The following is a 17160-nucleotide window of genomic DNA, read 5'->3' on the forward strand; positions in this document are numbered from 1 at the left end:
TTTCTTAAGATTAGATAAGAAGGCTAGGGTTGGCTCAGTGGTAAGGGTACTCGCCTAGCACTTGTGAGGCTCTGGGTTCAATCCTCAGAACTACATAAAAATGAATATATAAAATAAAGATATTGTGTCCATCTGCAACTAAAAACAAAAACAATTAGATAGTCCAATAGCTGTTTAATAATTATTTTTATTTAGAAAGGCCTAATGTCAAATCAGAGGATTCAGAGTGTAAATTTTGCTACAACTTTTATCTGGCTAGTAAGAATTGAAGCAACTTGGAAAGATGCTCATAACATGCTGTTGAATAAATAGGGTTTGTGCAACCCCAGTTTTCATTTATACAAACACATATACAGTTAGATTGAAACAAAATTGGGAAGAAGATATCCAATATTTGGGGGTGACGTTATTAGGGAATATTATGTTTACTTCTGTTGATGTCCACTTTTTAAAGTGTGATGTTTTATATGACGGACATAATTATTTACATCAAAAATCAAGGATTAGTAAACCACTTTCTAGAATGCATCTGTGTTGTGGGGTAGCAGAATCCCCAATACTGAGACTGACAAACAGAGGCTGGGTGACCTCTAGTTCAGGATTGCTGTCATCTTATGATTCAAAGATTCCCATTTTATTTTCTCTCCTGTGCATAGGTCAAGCAATCAATGCCTCAGACTGATAAGCAAATATGCATCCCGCCCGAGCTGCCGGAATTGCTGAAGCAGTTTACCAAAGCCGCCATCCGGACCCAGCCCCAGGATCTCATCCAATGGGCTGCCGAGTACGTGTTCCTTTCTCACCTCCAGTCTCCTCGGGGAGAGAGAAAGGAGGAGAAAGGGTCATGAAAAATTGAGGTTGTCATGGCTGCAGCCAGAGAGTCCGGACTGATTAGCATAATCTCTGGCAAATTATGCCAGATTTTCAGTTTTCTTGTTGCTTTTGATGTTTTAAAATCCACATATAAATACATCGAATGGGGAGAGATACCCTCCCCTAAGAGAGCTAGACTGAGCAGCTGGACGCCAAGGCTATAGGTCAAGTGTCCTAGTGTGAACAGCAAGAGTTAGACTTCTACATCACACCAGCACACGCCGCCCCTGCCTGCATCCCGTCCCTCTGTCCCAGTGAAAAGGGAAGCACGGAATTTCCCAGGCCGATTAGCCTGGATGAAACCTGGACCTCGTTCTCCTATCTCGCCGCTAGATGGCAGGGCACCTGGGGGAGGCAGGAGCTGGCCCGCGGAGTGGAGCGGGTGGATCTTTCCAAACTGGGTCCTTCCTGTAATGAGACACATTTCTCTACGACTTGAGCCAGACTAGAGATACTTTGTATCTTACCTTTGGGGAAATTACTATTTTCTTTAAGATTTCTTTGAATGAATCTGTTCTCTCAGCATAAAGATGTCCACACAGTCACGAGGCATTTTGGAGAAGGCAACAGATGAGAGTGATGAGGTCAGGCTTGGTTGTGAGCGGTGTGCACAGGTGCCCCTTTTCCAAGAGCCCCCAGAGCCTGCTCAGTCAATGGAGCTTGCACAATAGCTGCTGGCTTGCGCTGAAGCAGCTTTATGCAGAAACCCTCTCAGCTATGAAATTGCTTCTTAGACAAACACTCCTGTTGGAAACTGGGTAACCAGGGCTTGGGGCAGGAGTTGGAAACTAACCAAACCTCCTGGATCTGACTATTTTTACTATGATGATTACTTCCTTAATAGTAATTCAGTGGGAAAGGGGGATGAAGGGAGGCTGCGGAGGAGCCCTGTGGTTGGGGGAAGGAAGAATGTTCTCAGCCTGAGGGGTGAGTAGGTGTTCTGAGCAGAAGGGGAGGGAGAGCTGTGAACACCTTTCAGATGGTATAAAATGTCTTCCAAGAGGGACTTACAGAGTTTCTGAGCCAGTGTTCTGCACTCTTTGACTGGACTAGGAGGAAGCTTTTAGAAATGGAGGGGAGAGTGAGCTAGTTGTGCCATAAAAAGAGACATAGAGTTGCTTCACCTAGTAATGAATCCTGTTTAGTTTTCCATTCTAAATTTGATCTATTACCTCTAAGATTGGACTTTAGCATCAGAAGACTGATTTTTTTTTTCAGCATAGTCAGAGACTCTGTTTTATACTATACAATAGTTTAACACTCCATTTTATTGTTCTTTTGCTACTCTAGTATTGTTAGAAAAATGACATTTCTTAATATTGCCTCTGACATTTATGGAAGAAAACATTCCCCTATTGTAGACTGGTAGCACCTGTACTATATGATATGCTATAAATTTTTTAGACATCTGTGAAAAATCAGCTTGTACTTTAACTACAATGAAAAAGAGCATGACCTAAGAGCACTCTTCATCCTATTTAGACATGAAAAGCCCTTATCAGATTGTTTCATGTGATTACAAACTTGTAGCCTTTTAAAGGATAAAACTCCACACAATATTTCCAAGATATGTATTTAATTCATTGCAAGCAAGAATTTTCCTACATATTTGCTGTCAATGAGGAAACTACCTACCAGGCATTTCAGCAGAACATACAATTATTTCTCCTGTAGTAGGCATGTGTGACAATACAAATTTACTGTTTATGACGGTAGAATTGTTTACTTTCAAATGAAGCTTAATAACCCAGAGGACTAAATCCATGACTATGGCTTCATTTCCATGTTCTCTATCTACTCAGCTCCACCAAAAAGTCTAAAGATGTTTGAAGAATGCTGAGAATAATGAATGTTACTCTCCACCTGGGTAGTAACTTCTGTACAATGAGGTGCCATGGTGTCATTGCCCTCGGTTTATATCACCCAAGTCTGGTTACAGAGCCTGAGGTTATACCCAACTTCAGTTGTCATGCTGCACCCATACCCATCGCAATACTGACCTGTCTGTAGAGAGTTCTCATGCACATTGTTAGAAGTGCCCTTGAAGCATTTCTTCTACCCTTCCTGTTGACATCCTCCAAGAGAGAACCTGGAGGGTGCTGTTTTAGGCCATGTGGTTTTAGCTTTGAATGCTCTGTGTCTTAAGAGACAGGCAATGGTTAACTCTATTGAATGGTTTCACCCTAAAATGAGCTGCTATAAAATTTCTACTCTGTTCTTTTCATGCTCTCTGGAGAAAATAAAGGCCAGAAGTTATTGATTCAGGCATAGACAGTAACAAGACTTTTGATGGAGAACACATTCTGCCATATAGCATCAACCACCATGTCACCTGCTCATACCCATTCCCTGCTGCAGACAGCCTCTTTCCATCCATGCCAATACTGAAATAGAACTTAGTCTATTTTCCACATTGTCCCCCAAAGTCCATTTCATTCACAAAGCAGTGGTGACCAGGCATAGTTTTACTGAAATTGTTGAGGAAACAAAGAGAAGCGTTTTGCTTCATGCGAATCATATTAAGCTTGAAACTTTCTTTGGCTTGTCTTCTCTCCTGAGCCTCCCTTAGTGCCCTGCCAGTCTTCTCTGTCTTCCTTGGTGAAGCCTCAGGCCTCTCCCCAGCCAGAAACCCTTCCTTACTTACCCCAGGAGCTACTCTAGTCCCTCCCCTTTCTCAGGCAAATCACTTTTGTTCTCTTCCAAATTCTCTTCCCCACCCATTGCCTGATACAACACAGATGTACACATGTATATATCCTATACATATATATCCTAGGATATATGACCCTCTGTGTATGAAACACTAGAAGGGATGACTTGGGGAAAAACAAAACAAAACTTGACTGAATATGCCCCAATATAATTGCACAACACACTTTAGTTGGTTTGAATATTCCTCATCCTTAGAAACAAACTTTTATACCCTAAGCATGCTCCATTTCTTAAAGTAACACAATCAGTCTAGTCTTTTCTCATATGCAAATGAACTAAGCACAGTGTCTAAATGCTTTCAAAATGTTCTTTCCTCTACCCCCTTCCCTTAAAAATGGGTCGGGGGAGAGGAAGAGGAAATTCCTCAAGCAACTTGGAGGCTGCTGAAGTATGGGACACTCTCCACCCTGCTAAATTTTTTTTTATCTTTTTAAATTATTTTTTTAGTCATACATGACAGCAGAATGTATTTTGACATATAATATATACATGGAATATACCTACATCAATCATAATGTCTATTCTATTCTGCTGCCCTTCCTATCCCTGCTAATTTTTGTCTTGCAGTTATTTTGGATCTATGTCCCGTGGAGAGATCCCTCCAGTGAGAGAGCGGTCTGAGCGAGTTGCTTTGTCCAACTGGGCGGAGCTCACCCCTGAGCTGTTAAAGATCCTGCATTCTCGGGTAAGAGGCATGCAGGGAAAGGTTGCCGCTCCTGGGTACAAACAGAGGCCATCTGTTCCTCTGCCAGTCAGCTGTCCACTTAGCAGGACCCTAAAGTTCACTAAACCTTGCCCTGAAGGTAAATGTCCCCTTGGGTAAGTTGAATAGGCCAAGGGCTAGCTTGTCATGGGGCCATCACAGATCCCCTTAAGCTGACACAATGTCCAGGGACTCAGTGCAGTGCTAATCCCTTCTCTCCTGAAAAATATGGGTCTGCAGTTGCTTAAAAGTGTCTCCCAGATGGATCAACAAGACAATGACATGCGGCCATCCCACTTTGGGGAGGAGCTTATTGTAGTTCCCCAGTGCAAACATAGCCTAGTTTTTAGGGAATACCCTGACATTCTCCCCAGCCCTGTCATCCTAGAAGTTGCCTGATAAATGAATGAGGAGAAATTGGCTTGAGAAAGTTTGTAGTTTGGCCAATTCTCAAAAAAATATGGATTAGCATCACCATTCCTTGCCCTAAGATCTTGGACAGAGAGATCTGAGGCAATTCAGGACTGACTTAGCCAATGACCTCAGTTCCAGAGATTTAGTGTTTTATTAGAATCAGAGGGCTAGGAAAGGGGTTGGGGCTGCACTGGGGCAGCTGTGCCCTCATCACAATGTTGGCCAACAGTCAGTCATTCACTCCTGTCCTTTTAACTTCCAAGTTCCTTGTGCATTGAGCCTGACGGAGCTCTAGAGTGAGATCAAACAACATTAGGCATCCAGTCTCAACCCTTACACATCAGCCATGTTCCCCACATCATTCCTGGGGAAATGGGAGGTAAATGAGATCCAGTGCAAAGAATTCAGTGGAGACTTGGAAGCAAGAGACCCTATGTCTTGTTCTCATTTTACCACTTGTTAGTGGTCTCAACGAGTTCTTGCGCCTTGGGTTTGTCTTCAGTCTGTCCTATCTGTCATGTAGGGACAACCTAGGAATAAAACAAATCAAAAAAGCATCAGAAGACATTAAAATACAAAATAAATATCTATCTCTAATATAATTCTGACATCTGAAGTTACAAAATATATGCATATTAAATGATATCTCAACCAATAATAAAAATTTTTAAAAAAGTTTTGAACAACCGATAATAAAAATTAAAATAAAATGATATCTAAGCATGCTCTTCAGTAGGCCTTGTAAGGAGAACTGCCATAGAGGGTCCTCTGACCTCCCTAATTAATACCTACCCTCAACCCCACCCCTTTACATATGCTGGCAGAACTTGGGGACTGACCTGCCAATCAGGGTATCTCCTACCTTTCCCTTCATTCTTTATGTTGTGTCTGTCCCTTGCCCTGCAGGTTGGTGGCAGGCTGATCATCCATGCAGATGAACTGGCTCAGATGTGGAAGGTGTTGAATCTGCCAACAGATCTGTTTAATAGTGTGATGAACGTGGGTCGCTTCACGGAGGAGATCGAGTGGCTGAAGTTCTTAGCCCTTTCCTGCAGCTCTCTTGGAGTTGTAAGTTAGCCCCCCACCCCCCTTGAGTTCCTTAAGGGAAAATCTTCCTCCAGACTTGGAAGGAAAATCCATCTACACATTATTACCCCTCCAGGGCTAATGACGAGCCTGCTTCTTTTTGTCTTCTCCTCCTCTCTGAATTAAGAAATGCATTTCTGTATGCATCAGCTGGAAGCAGGAGATGGGAGAAGAGAGAGAAGAGAATTATCATCAGGTTCTAGGGACAGTTCAAATTATTTGTGAAATTTTATGATTGCCCTCAGATTTATTTTCACCCCACTCCACACCTTTCATTTATAATTCCTGGAGATAACCAAGAGCCAGCTATAGAATAAGACTTGCTCACTTGTAGATTCCAGACACCTTCAAGATATACCAATAGTGACTTTTAAAAAGGCGTGTAGCATTATAGAAAATGACTATTAGATAAACATAATTGGATGCAATGATCAGAGATAAGAAAGCAAGCAAAGAGAGATGAGGCTATTTCTAGAACTACAGTTATGACATCACTGTGCATACAGGATGTTCATACAAATTCATGCCTTTTCCAAATTTGACTTGTTTAGCAACTAGAAAAGCTATTTTCCTGTTTTGAAGCAAAAGATGCTAAAAACAGTTTTTAATATACTTAAAGCTTAGGTATCTTATATGTGAACTCACCCTTGTTAATAATTGTTATGATAACTTAAATAAAAAAAGAATCAAAATTATTCATTTTTTAAAACTATCCCTGAAATGATACATACAAATTTAAGCAATAATGAGGGAATTATCACTTCAACCCAAACCAACTGGTATGAAAAGGTAGTTTGAATTATTCAGCACATCTAAACACGATCTTGTTCTTTCTTCTCCAATATGCTTGGAACACATATTTGACATTCTGTTTCTGAGCAAATTTAGCAGAAATACTGTAGTTCAACTTTTGGGTTTCCCCTGTGACCTTTATCATAATCATTTCTTTAGATAGAAGAGAAGGAGAGCCTTAAGGGTTGATTTTTTTCTTTATTGTCCTTATATAACAAATACATTACTATCCTCCAAAGAAGAGAGGAAAAGGTAGCAGGGGCAAATGAGCTGTCAATCACAACTGATATCACTTTTGTGTGTGTGTTGGGGTAGGGGGGCGGCTCAAGAGCTGGATGCTTTAGCACATGCCTGTTATAAACCCCAGGGATCCAAGAAGCTGAGGCAGCAGAATTGTAAGTTCAAGGACAGCCTCAGCAACTTAACAACACTCTCCCTGTTTCAAAATAATAAATAAAAAGGACTGGAGATATAGCTCAGTGGTAAAGCATGCTTGGGTTCAATCCCCAGTGCCTTCCCTACCACCCACCCCAACCAAAAAAACAACAAAAAAAAAAAGACACCAAACCTCAAGTATTGGAAGAAATTACAAAAGAGAAAATTAAAATCACACATAAAATTCTCACAGGCCTACAAGTTTATTCATATCATATTCAGAGATGTATGTGTGGGGTTTTTGTTTGTTTGTTTGTTTCTGGTTTTGTTTTTGTTTTCTGGTGGGGTATAGTTTTTTATCTTATCTAAAGTTAATTCTGATGACCTTGATTTATCCCACCTGAAAAGGGTAGAAGAGGAAGATAAGTAGATTCCATTCAATCCAGGAGTTTAGTCTGATGCAATAATTGAAACTGCCTACAGGTAACTGTGTCTCTCAGGTTTCGCCTCACCATTCTCTCTGGGGTGGTTTAGGACCTCAGAGCAGCCTAGTAAAGGGGTTCCCATGCCTCCTAGTACTTTCCTGCCTTCCTCTGATCACAAACTGCTTACAGCTTAAGTTTTTGGTGTCTCTCTGATTAGGCAAAGTCTGATGATGCTCCCCGCACCCCAGCCCCAGGCTCATCTCAGTTGTCACTCCTGCTGGGAACCTCTGAAATCTCTTCCAGGTTGTCTTCATCTGCTCCCTGGCTTTGGCAGTCTATGTTTCTCACCATCTTATGAGGTGTCCAAGTTATCCTCTTGTCTTCATACTTCACAGTAGCCAGGAGCAACTTTGGAAAGTCACACTCTGACCCTTCCTGTGCTTAGGTTGCTAGGTGGCTACTAGTTTTCCTCTGATAGACCTGCCTCCCAAATTGGGGTGGAGGAACAATGAAGTGATCATATTTTTCCACTTCCCTTTTAAAATAAGGAGGTTGGATTGAAAGTTTTATGAAGTTCTCTTACCTCTAGCATTCTGAGATTCTATTCCACCTTCTCTGTTCCCACCAAGGCACTCTCATGCCTACCTCTGGATAAGAGTGAACCATTCCAATTCTGAGGGATCCTGAGATATCTGACTTTGCTACTCACCATACCTATAAAAGAAGCACCTAGTGGGGAAGTTGGCCTAGAGTTCTAGTCTGTAAATAAAGAGTGTCCTGTGAATTCAAGAATCAGTACTATTATACCATTTGCATCATGGTGGACCATTTCTGGAAATTTAAATGTGGACTAGGTCAGTGCTATGGTCTGAAACTTTGTATCCCCCGCCCCCCCAAACTCATATGTTGAAATCTAACTCTCCAAGTGTGGGTATTTGGGGTTGTGGAGCCTTTGGGAAGGGATTAGAGCCTTATAAAGAAGCTTGAGGGGGGTCTGTTTGCTCCTTCTTCCATGTGAAGACACAGTGAGGAGTCACCATCATGAGGAATGGGTCCTCTCCAACCCCTGAATCTACTGGCCTCTTGATCTTGGACTTCCCAGCCTCTAGAACTGTGAGCAATAAATTTCTGCTGTTTATAAATTAGTCTAAGATATTGTGTTATAGCAGCCCAGACTAAGACAGAATGTCACCAGCCAGTGGAGGCCTTGTATCTAGATAATCCACATAGCTGTCCTTAGAGACAAGCCAGGAATTCCTCCTTCCTTTGCAGGCTAGTTTTGATCTCTGTGCCATCTAGAGAAGCAGTTTGCTCCTTGTGGAAGAGACCATTGCAGGAACTTTCACTCCACTGGGTAATAACAATACTAACTCCAGTTGGAGCTCTCCGGACCTAACACACATGGTTCCAAAAGCTTCAGCATGCAGACCAGTGTCCCTCTTCCCTTTCACTCCTTCCTCCAGGCTGGCGTATGCCACCTCCTGCTCCACTAAGACTGATTATATAGATCATATAGAGTAGAAGATCATGTTCACTTGGAGGAATGACTTCTCGATTGTTAGCAAACTATTCCTTTCTGGGCCTTTTGCCTCTGTGTTTGAAAATGAGGCTTGTAAAATGTTAAGGCCATCTCTCTGAAATGGATTCCTATCCCACAGAGAAGTCTTGTGAATGAGAATGGAGATGTCTGCTTACTTTAGATTTGTTTGAATTTATCAAAAGGCTATAGTCTGGGGCTGGGGATATAGCTCAGTTGATAGAGTGCTTGCCTTGCATGCACAAGGCCCTGGGTTCAATCCCCAGCAACATAAAAGAAAAAAAAAAAAAAAAAAAGAGGCTATAGTCCAAAGAGTTTTTTTATCCATTTATTAAATCTTTTAAAATATTTAAAAATCTATGAGAGCTTTAGAATTTGAGGGTTTTTTGTTTTAATAACCAATAAATGATACACCCACTGTATTCAAGGGCTGCTATAACAAAGTACCACAGACTGGGTGGTATAGACAACAAAAATTTATTGTCTCACAGTTCTGGCAGCCAAAAGTTTTAAAATCAAGGAATCAGCAGGGTTGGTTCCTTCCAAGGGCCCTTTCTTTGCCTTATAAAAAACCATCATCAACAATGTAATTCCACATCATGCACAACTAGAAGAATGGGAAGTTATACTCCCTATATGTGTAAAATGTCAAAATACATTCTACTGTCATGTACAACTAGTAAGAACACATTTTAAAAGATATTTATAGCTATAAAAAAACTATCATCACCCTGTGTTCCTCTGACTCCACATGTCTAGAGTCTTACTCTGTGTCCTAATTCCCTCTTCTTTTAAACACACCAATCATATTTAATTGGGGACCATCCCAAGGACTTCATTTTAACTTCTTTTTTTAAAAGTTCTTTGTTGGAATATAATTACATTCTCAGGTTCTGAGGCTTATGGTTTTAACATGTGAGTGGGAAGGATACAATTCAGCCCATAACAGCACCCCAACGAAGAGGATGACAGAAAAAAGAAATAGGGGTGCAGAGAGAAGTCAAAAGAATGAGCTGTGAATAAAAATTATGTAGTTCAGGACTGGGGTGTGGTGACACATCCTATAATCCCAGCGACTCAGGAGGCTGAGGCAAGAAGATTGCAAGTTTGAGGCCAGACTCTGCAGTTTAGTGAGACTCTCAGCAACTTAGTAAGACTTTGTCTTAAAATAAAAATTAAAAAATAAAAAGGACTGAGGATGTAGGTCAGTGGTTGAGCACAGGAGTTCCATCCCCAGTACCACAAAAAAAGAAAGAAAAAGAAAAAAGAAAAAGTTCAGTTTAATTTACATACATTGATACTTGCAAATGTACCCCAAACCATTGTCATGCTAACCTCATCTCACAGTCATGGGGTCCCATCCTCACTGATAACCTCATGTATGTCCACCCTCCTCTCCCCTCTCTTAGGTGGAAATCCCTGGAATGATGCCTCATTCTGTGCTTCACCTCCAGAGCCACAGCTGTTGCAAACCCCAAATTTCTTTGGCATCATTTTTATTTTTAAATCATTGCACGGTGAAGATTCTATTTCATAAAATAACAATGCTTGTTAAATGGAAAGAAATGAAATTTAAATATTGACTCAATTAAAATTAATAATTAGTTAATGCAAATAAAATTTGAATTCACTGCCTTCAAGGAAAACTGTCACTCCAGGAGGATGGGCTTTTCTTCCACATCTTTGCATACTGTATGACATACAGACTTACACCCTGGGTAATACACACCAAAGCAAAAGAAGTGCCATCTAGACATTTGTTATGTTCAGGCAGAGGGTAGGAGTAGAACCATGGGTATCAACTGCAAGGAAGAGCAATTCTCCACTGGCCATGCACATGGGAGAGACAGTGGCTATTTGTTCATCCCTAGTTCACTACGCAGGGCTGATTTTTCACTGCTCCCTGGAAATTGTGTAAGGCATCTGTGCACCATCTCTTTCTGTAAACCACCAAGATATATATGCTGACCTATCTCTGCTAATTCAGAGCTCAACAGTCTTTTCTTTGAATCACTCCTTTCCTTTGCCCCATCACTTCACAACTCTCTTACTTGTGAAATTTATGCAAAGGCTACATTTATTTAAAGATGTAGGATCAGTTCTGAACATGATTCTTTAATGTTCAAGTTTCATTGTAAGGTGTGATTGCTTTGGTAGCAAACCTTCTATTAAAACTGGCACATCATCTGCTCATTTCCCCCCAGCAACACCAGGGTTAGTATTATGCAATATAGATGATTCTGCTTAGATGTATCTGCATGTTTAGAAGAATGGTTTTATCTTGATGCTCAGTCCTATTTTCCTAGCATTTGGAACTCCTGTCTTCCAAAGAATATTGCCCTTTACATTTTTCTCCCCTACTTTGACATTCCTCAAATAATTCATTAGACTATAACAGGCTGGAAAAATTACCTCAACCCTTTAGAAATAAGACATGAAAGAAATAATAAGAACTAATTCTAATTTTATAGCCTGTGAAATCAATGACCCCCATCTTTAATAAGGAATTGGCTGATTAAAGTCACAAATAACTTATAAGTTTCTAGCAGCTTGTAAATTTAATTTCTTGAGAATAGCCCTCTAACAAAGAAAGGAAAGAAAAAGATACCCCTTCAATAATCAATGTTTTTAGAATGAATTAAGTGCTATTTGAGGATAAAAATGCTAAACTTTCTAGAATCTTAAATCATAGTCAACTTCATTTTATATAAGAGCAATATTTTTGTTTTCTCTCTTGTACCTAAACTGATCTCAGAACTCTAGCCTAGAAGAGTAACTTTCTTCATGTATCTTATAGACCATTGCCAAAACTCTTAAGATAGTGTGTGAAGTTTTGTCCAGTGACCATGATGGTGGACCTCCACGGATCCCTTTCAGCACCTTCCAGTTTCTCTACACATATATTGCTGAAGTGGATGGAGAAATCTCTGCATCCCATGTCAGCAGAATGCTAAACTACATTGAACAGGAAGTGTAAGTAAACTTTTCCCAGTAAGAATACTGGGGGAAAAAAAACTAAAAATCTAATAGGCCAAGTTATAGTGGTCCCTACAGATGGTCCCTGGCTTACCATGGCTTGACATATGATATTTTAAAATTTTATGATGGTAAGAAAGCATCACCCATTCAGTAGAAACTAAACTTCAATTTTTAAATTTTGATCTTTTCCTTGGCTGGCAATATATGGTTCAATGCTCCCTCATGATGCACGTGGTGGCAGCAGCTAGCCCCATCTCCCATTCAGCTTGTGATCCTGAAGGGAAGCAACTGATATTCCACAGTGTACTGTGCTGCTGGGTTATAACGTTCAGTAGGTCAGGTGTATTGAAATGCATTCTCAACTTGTGATATTTTCAACTTATGGGTTTATCAGAATGTAACTCCATCAGAGGTCAAGGAGCATCTGATGATGTTCCCCAAACAGTATAATGCTCTATTTATCTGAAAACCTATTGGAGAACATAGAAATATTGTGAGAAATGTGAAATATATATCTGAAAGAAACAAGAAAGGGGAAAGAAAAGAATGGTATAGGGACAATGATTCTTGGAGAGCTTGAAACCAGCAGCAGAGGCAGTAGCACCTGGGAACATTTTAGACATGCAGAATTCCAGGCTGTACCCTGGGCCTCCGGAATCATAAACTCTAGGGATGCGACCCAGGAATATGTGTCTTAGCAATCCCTTCAGGTGCCTCTGATGCTGCTGCTCAGGCTTGACCAGAGGAGGAGGAGGAGGAAGAAGAGAAGGGGCAGTTAAGAGTTAAGAGAAAAAGGGGTGATGGACCCAGAGCAGAAGCAGAACTATTGGATGAGAGAGTTGTTTTTAGGTTATCTTTTTAAAGATTATTTGTTAAACAAACTAACCACAGATATCTATTTTTCCAAACAGAATTGGTCCTGATGGTTTAATCAAGGTGAATGACTTTACCCAAAATCCCAGGGTTCGGCTGGAATAAAAACACAGTTTTGGCAATTTTAAAGGAAGATACAGAGATGATTGTACTTCGCAATGGCTAAACCCCATACACCATCCAAAGTCAATTTTCTTGTGCAACTGGTACACACAAATAAACAATTAGGCAAACGTATGAAATCAGAATTGTGTGGACTGAAGATGTAAAACTGTCAGAACAAGACATGATATCAGATTAGTATTCTTCCCACATGGGCACTAAATAAAAATGGCTGATGATGTACGGATAGAAAGCACATTTCTAGTCAAAGCCAGGCTTAGATTTTGAAAGGTAGAATGCTAACCAGACATGGTTCTGATGTTTTGTGATTGATAGATGGAATTTAGATGATAATCTTTTACATGGTCAATCATTTTTACCAGTTTATTGCAACATTTACTGGTCCTGTGCTAGTCATTCACTCATTCACTTATTCATCATTGTTTATTGAGGCTAGCCATGTGCCAGGGATAGGTTTTCAGATAAATACAGGATTCCCAGTTGAATTTGAATTTCTAATAAATGATAATTTTTTTAGTGGTTGGTTGGTTTTGCTAAACCTGGCAACCCTAGCCGGGATCTCTGCTGGGTATGTACAAATAAATCATATCTGATTTCTGCCCTCAAGGAGCTCACGACCTAACACTAAGACATGAACATAAATCATTTTAATGTAAGTGGCCCTGAGACATACTACAAGAATGTTCCAGTTGTCAGTATTAAAGTATCAGTGTCAGCTGATTTTTCTGGAACATTACACATGTAATGGGACCTTCTAGGAGAAATCCCCTGCATGAGTACAAGACCTCCTGACTAGATCTTAAAGGGTCTTCTTTCTTGAAGGAAGTAGAGGAGATGAACTGTGATTATTGTTCTTAACACCAGGCATACCAAGGTCTGGGTAGGTCCTTTCTACTTGTAATACTATTTCCTTTTAAAAGCTGTTACTCAGGGCTGGGGCTTTAGCACATGGGAAGCACTGAAGTTCAATCCTCAGCAGTGCATAAAAATAAGTAAATAAAATAATAAGTAAAATAAAGATATTGTGTCCATCTACAGTTAAAAATATTTTTTAAAGTTATTGCTCAAAAATTACATTAGCTTGTAGGCATATATATGTATATAAACTGGAGAGAAATTAGTGAGTGTCTACGATGAAAGGAGAATGTGATGGGAAGTTATATGGGCCTTGATTTCTACCTAGAATGAAACAAAGGGGCTGAAACAAATTCTTCCCCCTGAGTCATTGGGCGGCACCTGCAAAAGGTAGGCAATAAGAAATCCTGTCTGCTACCTGACTTTCTAGCCAATGTGGCCCATGATTTCTACACACTCTGGGACCTAGGGCTGTTTGAAAGGGGGACGTTTTGCAGGTGAAATCTGGCACTATAATTCACTGGTATTAGAGGATGACTAAAATCCATTAATCTCCTTCAGTTTTTTGGTGTGTCTCAGTTTCTCTTTCACTGTGACCAAGGCATTAAAACACAGTCTTGTCCAGAAGTTGGAAGGGATGGGAGCAAAGGTGGGGTATCTCTAATCTGGAAGTTTCTAAAATAATCATATTAAGTTAATAATCATAACAGAAGCAAAAAGGTCCTTTGTCCATTTTGAAAAGCAGATTGAAATCAGAAAATCTGTGTAGCCCTGAGCATATTCCCTCAAGAGTAAGGCTAATGAAATTCCATCCATCAAATGTGTATTGGACATAGGTATGAATTTATCGATAGCTCTGCAGCCATCAGATGCAACTAAGCTCAATCGGCAAAATGACTGCTGCACTGCCAATGGCTTCTCTAAGCCAACACTTGATATATACCATTTTCCTCACTGTGGCAACATTTCTTCTAAGCTATTGATGTTGCTCATTCATAGGTGCTTGCCAGAAACAGCCTCCACAGCACATCCACCAAACCAACCTGCTTCAGCAGTCATTCCAAGACTACAAAAAAGCTTTGTCCTCCACTGGGGTTTACCATTTTAACAATATGATAAATGTTATATTAATAACAGCCAGTATTTATTGAGCCACTGTATGCAATGCTTTACATACCATCTCAAAACTTTTTTGACAATCAAACCTTATGAAGTCAGGGCCATTACCCCCGTTTTATGGATGAAGAAACAAACTTAGAGAATTAATTTGCTAAGTGTCACTGGTAAGAAAGAATTTGAATCCAGGTTCATCTGGGTAAAACTTCATTGCCTTGTATGTATGCTTAATGCCAGTCTAGGTATGGGATTTACTCCATAAAATGTCCTGGTACAGGGATTCAAGTGCAAATGGTTTATTTTGGAGGCAATACCAAGAGCAGTGAAGAGGGATGAGGAAGAACAAGGTTAAAAGATAGGAAGAAAGTCACAAAGGGTGTGTTGTCCAGCTATTACCCCTGGATTCCAATACTGTAGGGAACTCTGGGATACAGCACACAAGACATCTCAGAGTCATCCCAATTTGAGGAATAGGAACACTCTTCATCCATCATTGACTAAGGGCTGCTTCTAGGGGCATTAACTTTCTGCATTTTTTTATTCCCCTGAGCCTGATCCTTTTGCTCCAGAAAATGGCTCTCAGGCATGAAGTCATAGGTGTTCACAATAAACAGCCATTAGCAGCTGCTGTATGCTGTATAGATGTTTTAATAAAAGTTTTAACATTTTAATCATTATTATTACATTATCCACAGCCTCTTTTTGAAACTTCTTGAGTCAGGCACAAGTCCATGGGGACTGCAGGGCAACAAGTGACTGACATGTGCTGTATTAAATTTCACACTTAACACAAACCTGGCACACTGTACCAAATGGTTTCTTCCTTATGAGATTGATACTTGCTGTCAACAGACCCTTGTCAGACCATCCCACTGGCCTTCCTATTTTGCCTGGCAATAACTGAATCCTAGCATGACCCCAGTTAAGCTGTCAAACTGAGATCCTTGGAACAGATGGTGTGTAGTTCTCCTTTAAAAAGAAAAACATTCAGGAAGCAATAAAATCAGGATTTTATAAAGAAAAAGAAGTGGGTTCTTTCCTAAGTTAAGCTATTTTGATTAAAGTGAAGACTGAAGATACATTTAAAGCTTCAGTGGAAAAATGCAAAGATCATGGCTCAATTCCATTTTCACTATGCTCCTTGCTCCCCTCTCCTTGATGCTGTTTAAGCAGAGACCTATCATCTCTATTTAGCCAACAACTTCCAGGATCACCAGGGCTGTGCAACAGAAGGAGCTGGACACTCCAGTGTGGGTGGCCAGTTTTGAATTAGAAGAGGAATCTTAATCTAAAATGCTTGGAACAGTTCCTGAACACCTCTGATAATATTCCATAAAAATGTGCTTCAGAAATGTACACATTAGCATTTTTCTGAGGGAAAAAAATCACAAAACTTATAAACTTGTATATGATTTCAAAAGGTCCAAAACCTTTGGTTTGGAAATAGCTCCAGAAAGTACCAAATGGTTTAAAAAGAGGCAAGAGAATAGTCAGATCTTTTTGAGCAGAACTGAGTCAGGCCTCCAACATGTGACATTATCCACAGCCTCTTTTTGAAACTTATATTCTGGCAATAAATTTAGATTTTCATGTACTTGAAACTTGAGTTGTCTTCTCTAAATCAGAACCTCGTCAAACATGAACAGAGACTTTCCCACTTTGGAGATGAGCCCATTGCAAAAGTCATTGGTCCAAAGTGCTGAGTGACCTACCTGATAGACAAGTGGAGTTAAACACCCAAGATAACAGTGATTAATCTTCTAGATCAGGTTCACAGGACTAGCCCTGGACAACCTGAATTTGAGGTAGCTGTTAGCCCCAATGCAAGAAAACAGTCCGAACAATGGTTGGTTCATTTACTTAACAAACGATTTAAACAGTTCTACGATGTGCAAGGTGTTGTGCAAGGCACTGGGGATCCTGCACTGAACAAGGTAAAGTCCTTGCTGTCACAAGATTAAATTATTCTTGGGAAGACAGACATCAAACAAATAGTCATAACTGTAATTGTGGAAATGGTGTTATTCTATTATAGTCTAGGGGCACATGAATTAGTTTGCCAAAGCAAGACAGAGGTAGAAGGAAAAGCTTTCTTGAGGAAATAATCTGAGGGCAAACTTGGAAGCCTACAGCATTGGTTACCACAGATAACAGAAGTGTGTTTTGTACCCTACACTCCCTCGCCAGGCTCCAAACTTAAATACCCAGTAGCTGACTCAGTCTTCTGTTGGATGCTTCCAAGGCACTCCCTAATTCAGCATGCCCCCAAATGACTTCCTAGTTTGCATTTTCCCATA

General features: G+C 40.2%; 1 protein-coding gene across 1 annotated transcript; it reads left to right on the forward strand.

The window, feature by feature from the left end:
• The first annotated feature begins 668 nt into the window (after window positions 1-668).
• Window positions 669-12874, forward strand: Ropn1 (rhophilin associated tail protein 1). The gene is made up of 5 exons (XM_076868803.1): window positions 669-784; window positions 4153-4270; window positions 5609-5770; window positions 11715-11890; window positions 12808-12874. The coding sequence occupies exons 1-5, from the start codon at window positions 669-671 to the stop codon at window positions 12872-12874; spliced, it is 639 nt and encodes a 212-aa protein (XP_076724918.1).
• Window positions 12875-17160: the final 4286 nt, after the last annotated feature.

This window comes from Callospermophilus lateralis, chromosome 10, assembly GCF_048772815.1.
Source record: "Callospermophilus lateralis isolate mCalLat2 chromosome 10, mCalLat2.hap1, whole genome shotgun sequence".
In the NCBI taxonomy this organism is placed as follows: Eukaryota; Metazoa; Chordata; class Mammalia; order Rodentia; family Sciuridae; genus Callospermophilus; species Callospermophilus lateralis.

What these genes read in the sequence shown, in the direction of transcription:
- Ropn1 (XM_076868803.1), top strand. Translation starts at nt 669, where the DNA reads ATGCCTCAGACTGATAAGCAAATATGCATCCCGCCCGAGCTGCCGGAA. An exon ending in CCTGCAGCTCTCTTGGAGTT is followed by an intron (nt 5,771 to 11,714) that starts GTAAGTTAGCCC and finishes TGTATCTTATAG; the next exon opens with ACCATTGCCAAAACTCTTAA. An exon ending in AACTACATTGAACAGGAAGT is followed by an intron (nt 11,891 to 12,807) that starts GTAAGTAAACTT and finishes TTTTCCAAACAG; the next exon opens with AATTGGTCCTGATGGTTTAA.